At 29.9% G+C, this 8,458-nt stretch overlaps 1 protein-coding gene across 2 annotated transcripts in view; it reads left to right on the top strand.

The window, feature by feature from the left end:
* Nucleotides 1-4,641: 4,641 nt before the first annotated feature.
* LOC110024253 (serine/threonine-protein kinase HT1) overlaps nucleotides 4,642-8,458 on the top strand; it is a 10,109-nt gene continuing 6,292 nt past the window's right edge. The window contains exons 1-2 of one of the 2 annotated variants that reach the window (XM_020724116.1): nucleotides 4,642-4,821; nucleotides 5,366-5,701. In XM_020724116.1, the coding sequence (XP_020579775.1) occupies nucleotides 5,410-5,701 (292 nt within the window). In that variant the 5' untranslated portion in view covers nucleotides 4,642-4,821; nucleotides 5,366-5,409. Of the gene's footprint in view, nucleotides 5,702-8,458 lie in introns of both variants that reach the window. The other variant, XM_020724115.1, reaches the window with a different exon arrangement.

The following is an 8,458-nucleotide window of genomic DNA, read 5'->3' as shown; positions in this document are numbered from 1 at the left end:
GGAAGAAGCCAACATGGCATAAGGAATATCACAGAAAAAATAGATAACACTTATATTAATTTTTAATTAATAAGTACAAAAAATGCTCTTAAGTTAAGATATTTTGATAGTATTATCCATATGTCAAAGTCCTACTGGCTGCTTAGAAAGGTAGATAAAAAGGTGTCTTATAAAACGATGGAATGAAAAATAAAAAAGGAAATAGTAAGGCATGTGCAAAATTTTCTATTCTCTTCTTCATCCTCCTCCTCCTCCCTCATTGATTCCCTTTTGGGCCAATCTCAATTAGTGGGCTATAAGCTACTAAGATGCAACCAACATGGCACAAGGATTTTCACATGAGAAATAGATAGAAACTCTATAATTTTATATTAGAAAAACACAAATGCTCTTAGGTTGTTAAGATATTTTGAAAGTAGTGGCAAAATTTTTAAAATGGTTGTTAGATAGATGTTTTGGTGGAATTGGTACTCGTCCCAAAATAGACTAGTCATCATTTAACTTATCTTTAATAAGCTTGGCAAGTACGATAGATTGATCTAATGATGTAGGTTGATGAATGTGCACTTCTTTGTAAATACTAAAAGACTGATTAGAAAAAAACTTTATAAGAAGAGTTCATCGTTGTTGATTATTAGATGTTAGAGTTGCTCGAATTGAAGATAGTAATCAGCCACTATGGAGGTTTGAGTTAGTTTGTTCACCATGGAAATCATGGTATTTGAAGGTTCAAGGCAATTCCATAGCATGTATAAATGATTGCCATGTTTGAAATTGATTTGTCTTGTAGAGTCACAGGAACCTGTTGTGCTATTGAGGTGAATGAAAGTTAATGTTAGCTTCTCTTCATTGGAAATTTAGTGGAATGAATCATTCTAGGAGGTTCTCTAAATCCATGGTTTGGGGCTGCCTATAATAAAATGAGGATTAAAAATTTTTATTATTTTAAACTGGTTTCCTGCAAAGATGTTTATGGTTAAAGTTGTTGGTGTTTGGAAAATTTGTGAAAATATTAAATGTAAAGAAGATGATTGGTTATTAAAATCCAGCATTTTAGTCCAAATTGAATATCAAGCTTTGTTTTGGCTATATGAGGTAAATGTTCTTCCAAAGATGGATAAACATCCATAACCTTTGCTTTGGATATTGTATTGTCTCTCAATTATTGTATTAGAAGATCCGTGAAAGGTGATGAGGAGGATCAACATAGAACAATAATTGTTAAAACTTTCTATATAAAAAAAGGACAATTCGACCAATTCGAGCCTAACCTAAAGTTTTAATGGAACAGCAATGAGGAATAGTGAATATTGTCACAATATATTGGAGTAATATCAATAGGAATCTCAAACTCTTAATAAATATATTGAATCAAACTTATACATGTTGTAGCAATTGTCAAAATAAAATATTTAGTTTTTACGGCAAAATGAGCAATGGTGAACTTTTTTTTGTATTCCAAGAAATAAGAGTGTTGCAAAAAAAAAAACAATAACTACTTGTGGGTTACAACCAATAGAATTGATGGCCCAATTGAAATTTGAATATGCATGAAGCATGCGATATTCTCTTTAAATAAATAGAACATGAATGAAAATTACCTTGATGTATTAAATAATACATTAAAGATGTAGAAGATGGCACTGTAATATTGAATGATGCATGGACTAACAAAGTTTATTCATGATAAAAGATAAATTAGGCCTTGTAATGGTAAGATATTAATTACTTGACCAATTAATAAAGTAATTTTACATTAGAGATGTATTGTAGTAGATGCTTCAATAAGGACACATTTGGTAAGAAGGGGGTTGGAAAGAGATGAATTTGATCATTTCATTCATATGAAGGATTTTCTTGCATACTTTGATTAACTTGTAAGATGTACTTCGAGAGTAAAAAAAAGCTGTATGTCAAAAAAGTATGATAAGTCCTAAATTTTTTAGTTGGAATCTTTGATGTAGGTTTTGTAATTGAGTTGAGTTAGTTGTTTAGTTGTTACTCGTAGAAAGGATATCATCCATAGAAATGATAACGTAGATACGAGTATTCGCTGAGTGATGGATCATTAAGGAAAGTTCGATTCAGCTGCAAGAGAAGTCTTGTTATTCAAGATAAATAGATTGAGTTACATACGTAGCTATAACACATGCTTAATGCTACAAAGGACCTTTTTAAATAGACATACATAATTTAAAAATTAGAGATCCTTGAACCCTTTGAGTCGCTCCATGTAAATAGTACCATTATGAGAGATATGCAAAAAAAGTACTACAAATTTTCAATTGAATAACCTGAGAATGAAAATGAAAAGCTATCATTAGCAACAAATGGATAATAGGAAGTTTGGCATCTAAGTTGAATATTTTGATATAATAAATTGTATACATTTATTGTGCCCTTGAACCACTAAGCAAGCTTTATGGCATGTGATAGAACCATCTAAATTGCTTTTTATTTTTTAACTTCATTTGCTTTTGAGTACTTTTATTTTGTTTTGACAATATTTGGGAGATGGAGAAGGATTTGTAAAGTCGTTAAAGTGGTTGGTGGTGATGAACATTCAATTATGGAGAGTATAAAAGTATTATTCGAGACAAAATTATTTTTATTAGGCCTTAAACTTGATAAGTTGGAGGTGGGTTGGCTAGAAGTTAGAGGAAGATGGAAATGTGTAAGTGAACCGAGTGTGGCATTAGAAAATGAAAGCAAATAACTTATCATGTGAGATTCAACAATTTGAAATTGTATTGAGATATAGAATTTATTAGTGACAAATCATAGTATACTTTAGGTATAATAAGTAGACATTGGAGATAATTATGACAGTTTTGCAACCTAAACACGAGAGGGGAATGTTCAGCAAAGTTTTGCAAGCACTGTATTAGCAAACTTACGCAAGCATAAATGATGAGGTGAGGTGAGGTGCAATCAAGATTACATTAGTGTTTGTAAGGTTCTATGAGGGTTTTGGGATCGTGCATCTTGAGTTCATCCTACTTGAATGAATCAAGAGAACTCAAAATATATGAAAATGTCATAATGGGTGTATTCTGAATTTCACACAAAAGTTATTTTACATTTATTTTTCTCTATATCAATTATTTATAAGGTTTAAAACATCATTTCAAATGGAATTCACTCTTAATCACATAGAGAACCAACACTTAGTTTTTTGGGTGATCCATTTGTCTTGGCTTCAAAAAACATAAGTTCTTGTATGGAAACTCATTGTTAGGGGGCGTTTGGCCACAAGAAGGATTTAGTAAATTTGGATTTATTAAATTCGCCCCTTTGCTGGATTTATTAAATCCAAGTTTAACATGAATTGAAGGCAAAATTAGGACATTAAATCAGAAATTTCATAAATCGACGGCACTTGAGATTTTTTTATATTTGGCTATATTTAGTAAATCTGATCTATAAATACTGTTAAAATGGTGCTGCCAAACATCCCCTTAGGAATCTTTTAAATATGGCAATACAATTAATCTAATAAAAAGTTTTACTCTTAAAAAAAATGATAAAAGAAAGAAATTACATGACAACAAAGAGTGAAAACAAAATATAATAAGTTTTTTATATAAAAAAATATTATTCTTAAAAAAAAAAATGTACTCGTGCTAAATCATCATTGATTTGTTAGACAACTAAAAATTTGATCTTCAAAATTTAAATAATTCATCTAGTCGAAGTAAAATAAATATTTAATGTTTTTTTTTTAAAGTAAAGAAACACTCTCTTAATATTTCATCAACTTATCTCAATATTTAATTTATCATTTTTTATATTTATTTTAAAATAAATTTGGGAAGAAGTATAACAATTTAGCGATATGTATGTAAATATTGCCCCCAAAAATTTAATAATTAAAAAAGTTTTTCCTCTTATCTAGGGTTGTCAAAAAAGCTCGAGGTTCATGAACAACTCATATTCAGCTTGCTAAAACAAATGTTTGTTCGTTCATGTTCAACTCGTTTTGACTAAAAATAATTAAATAATAATATTTATCTATATTAATTCTTTCTGTATTTAAAAAGTACTAAATTTTATTATTTTTTAAAAATCATTTATGTGATATAATTGTAAAAAATATAATTTTTAGTGTTAAATATATAGATTGGATTGGGAAGCATGTAATCACTCATAAAATCATCTTGGGGTGATCCTTTTCCCCCATTCCGCCTATAGCCCCCCATATTTAGCAAGTGGGTGATAGATATGTAAATACATGAGAATTGTATGGTATATATGTAAATGCTCCAAAATTTAACCTAGCTAATCTGGGAGAGCATAACAAATACTTATATTTCACGAATAATTTTGTATAGAAATATTTGCACAAAAATAAAGTTTGTATTTTTATTTCAGAGAGCTCCTCTTGAACTTGCTCTCTCATCACTGAAAAATTATTCCATGCGGATCGGCGTCCGCACGCAGCTTGCGTGCGGACCGATCCGGACCGTAAATCACATGATTTACGGTCCTGATGTATTTCGGTGGGCCCCACCTAAAATTTTTTATTTTTTTTTTAAAAAAACGGAAATAATCCTGACCGTAGATCACCGTGATCTACGGCCAGGATCGAACACCGCATGCAGAGATGCATGCGATGTCCGCACGCAATAATCTCTCCTCATCACTAATCTCTTTTGTAGTTTTATTTCAGAGAGCTCCTCTTCAACTTGCTCTCTCATCACAAATCCCACAAGCTGACGAATGTGAGATCATCTTTCTGAAGTAGCCAGCAACTCTAGGGCCCCCCCTCTCCCTTCTTTTAATCCATTCAACCTGTTGAATAAAGAAAGTAGAGAAAGTATGGTAGGGCTACCAGACTTCCGGTCAGCGAAGCCGGCAACCGTTTTTCTTTGCTTCTAGGGTTTTCATTCCTCCATCTGTCTTCATCGATTGAGTTTATTGTTTGCGGAATTGTTGCATAAAGTTAATGTTTTTTTGATCGGCGAGTAGGGCTTTTTGGTTGCCGTTTCCCTTCGTATCGTGTTCGTGCGGTTGTGGGCTTCTGTAGTTCTTTTTTAAAAAAAAAAAATTATTTCATTTGATAATTAAAGGGGGAGTTGTATTACCTGTGCTGTTTCCTGATTGAATTTTATAATTTCTTTTGGCGTTTTTTTTATTGAATGCTTTTTTTGACTCATATTCCGTTGCTGAATTTTCCGTTTTTTTCTTTTGGCTCCATTTGGTCGATAGTCTAGTGAATTTCATGTCTTATGTAGCTTTAGTTGAAGAAATATTATAGAAAAAGAGCTTTTTTTAGGGTTCTCTCCGAGTATTTGGTTTTAGTCGGCGAATTCAATTGCGAAATTGAAAGTTTTGTTTGTTTTTGTTTTTCCGTTCGGTTTTTAAGATATATTTTCCTTGGAGCTATTTTGATTGAGTTGGCTCTGCAATATGGATTCAAAGAGAGAGGATAAGTCTGAAGCTGAGATGAAGCAGTCGAAATTGAAGGGGTTCGGAAGCTATAGTGGCAATGATATGTACTTTAGGGCAGATAAAATTGATCTCAAGAGCTTGGATATTCAGCTGGAGAAGCGGCTGAACAAGGCCTGGAGTAAGGATAAGATTGAGAACTCTAAGGAGGAATGGGAGATTGATTTGTCTAAACTTGAAATTCGGTATGAGGTGGCTCGAGGAACTTACGGTACTGTTTACAGGGGCGTTTATGATGGTCAAGACGTTGCAGGTACTTAACCTCATTTTCTTTATGTTTTGTTACTGTAGAACTAATTGATTGATAGTTATTTGTTATGCAAGTTGCCATGCTGCTGCGGCAGTTCTATTTTTAATTGACCGATTCATTCAATCGTCGTTCATTTGAAGTTTTTACATGATTTCAACCTAGAAAATCTATAGTTTTAATATAATTTCTTATGGAGTTTGGACCTGATGAATTTGCACAACATATGCATGATTGGCATGATTATATTCAGTGGAAGTTTGCTGTTAATTATTAAATTTTTAAGCTCATTATTTCTGACTTGAAAGAATCATTATTATTTGCTTACTTTATCCTAACTATTGGGGGTCAACCCATCATGTATTTAAATTTTTTTTTCATTTTTGGTGAGTTAAAAGAAGCATTCCACATCACCTTGAGTTTGCTTGTCCACTTGCCTTCCTAACTCTCTCTAATCATAATTTAATGAAGTTTTTTAATAGTATATTTTCTATCCTTCATCGCACATGTCCAAACTTCCCAAGTTTATTTTCATTGGCCTTATATTTAATAGGTCATTCCAACATTTTCTCTAATATAATCATTTTTTTTTATCTACAAATTCTAGTTTTTGCCACACACCTATCTTTAAATTCAGTTTATGTTGATCATTGGTATAAACTTATGATAATTGAAAATTCTTTATTAACCTCACAATTACTTATAATACTAATCAGCATTCCATCATACATATATTAGTAATGTCAACATATCTTAGATGCACAATTTATCTTAAAGCACACAATTACTTCTTAAAATACTCAATCAGATGCCTTCTCAAGATCAAAAGTCAAAAAAAAAATGAAGATTATTTTTCTTTGTTCACTTCTCCATTAATTGTCTTAATGTGAAACTTGTTTTTATCATTTATGAAACCAAATTAGTTATATGAAATTGATATAATTTTTCTAAGGTGATAGTCTTTTAATTTTTCTTTCATGCCTCTATTGTATGAATAGTGAGTTTAATTTCTCTATAGTTAGCATCTTCTTAAACATTATTATTGGTCTTAAATATTGACACTAAGGTGCGTCTTCAATCATTTGACATTCTCTTAGTTTTAAAAAGTTATTGAAATATTTTTAAATAAACAATTCTACCATCCCTTATCATTCTCCATATCTCATTATGTATTTTATAGGAGCCCAAAGCCTTATCTTAATCCATTTTTTTAGTACTAAATCTACTTTACCTTTTTTGGATAAATCTATAATGTACATCACTGTAATGTTTGTTATGATCTTCAAAAATATGTTCTTTATTAAATTTTTCATTTAGAAATTTCTCAAATTAACATATTTATCTTTTTTATGTTTTTGTATTTTTTTTAATCATTTAACTTGATTGAATTCCTTAGAACCCTTATCTTAGTTATTCTATATAGCTCATTTCTTCCTTTAGTACTAACCTAATATATGTCAAAAGTTTTTGCTTTTGCTTTACAGACTACCGTTTTGCAATACTTCTCGTTTTCTTATAATCACTATAATTCTTAGTATTATTTAATTATTTCCAACTTTTTAAAATGCATTTCTTTTTCTTAATAATCCCTTGTACTTCCTCGTTCGACCACCAAGTCTACTTATATATCTATGATTTATTGTGGGCCTCCTAAAATTTTTATAGCAATCCTATTAATAGAATTAACCATTTTGCCCACATCATATTAGAATCAACTTATGAATTCTAGGTTACCTAATTTAGCAACATATATTGAAAGAGTAATAATTTTTAGCCTTTTGAATTTCACCATCTTTATAGTAGAGCTGTAATTCTTTTTTATTTTTTTCTTTATACTTTTAAAATGTAAATTCATAAGCACTATTATGTATTGTATGGTCAAGTTTTCTCTTGGAATCACCTTACAATCTTTGCAATTATATTTTTTTCTTTCTTTCTAAGCAAGAACTAATTTATTTGTTATTTTTTTACTCTCCTTTTGCAAGTAAGTGGGTGTTCTTCTTATTTATTAATTGTTTTTTATGTTGCAAAAACATATATTATTGTGAAATCAATTGTGATTGCTTTTATTGTGTTTATATACGTCGTATTCCATTAGCATCATGTATTCTTTTATCCATTTTACAAAAATCTATATGTCTATTTATATCACCTCTAATAGCCTTTTTTTTCCCAGTAGATATATATTGTAGCAATTCATCAGTTTGTTTCCAAAATTGATTTTTTTAACACCCCATTAGTTTAGTGACATGCTCATGCTATAAACTTAAATTAAATTATCAAATTACTAAATTTATTATTTTATAAATAACTTTTCTATTTATTTAAATCTAAATATGAATGAACAGGTTGTTTATTTATTTTAATTTCTTAGCAGTTATTTATATGAAACTGATCCATCTTTTAAAAGATTGCATAAACATTAAAGCCCTGAGCCTAAATCACCTTTGTCTTTCATGGTGTCTCTATCTTTATATCTCCACTGATTGTGCTAGAGACTTGTTCTCTACTTCTTATTTCTTTTCTTTGCTCGCTCATTGCCTTCATTGAAGCATTATTCAATTTTCATTTTGAAGCATTTTTAATTATATATATGAATCTCAATTGAACTTCCTAGTTAGAATATGAATCATATGGTTATTGGATTTGGAATATCTGTAATTAATTTTGTTTTGTATTATATTAATTTTTTATCATTTTTTTTATTTACAAAATACTGAAAAGATTGATTTCATATACATATATATATATATATACATATAT

The sequence above is a fragment of the Phalaenopsis equestris genome, unplaced genomic scaffold (genome assembly GCF_001263595.1).
Source record: "Phalaenopsis equestris unplaced genomic scaffold, ASM126359v1 Scaffold000251, whole genome shotgun sequence".
Taxonomy (NCBI): Eukaryota; Viridiplantae; Streptophyta; class Magnoliopsida; order Asparagales; family Orchidaceae; genus Phalaenopsis; species Phalaenopsis equestris.
Note: the sequence above shows the minus strand (reverse complement) of the source record. Positions and strands in the feature narration are given on the sequence as shown.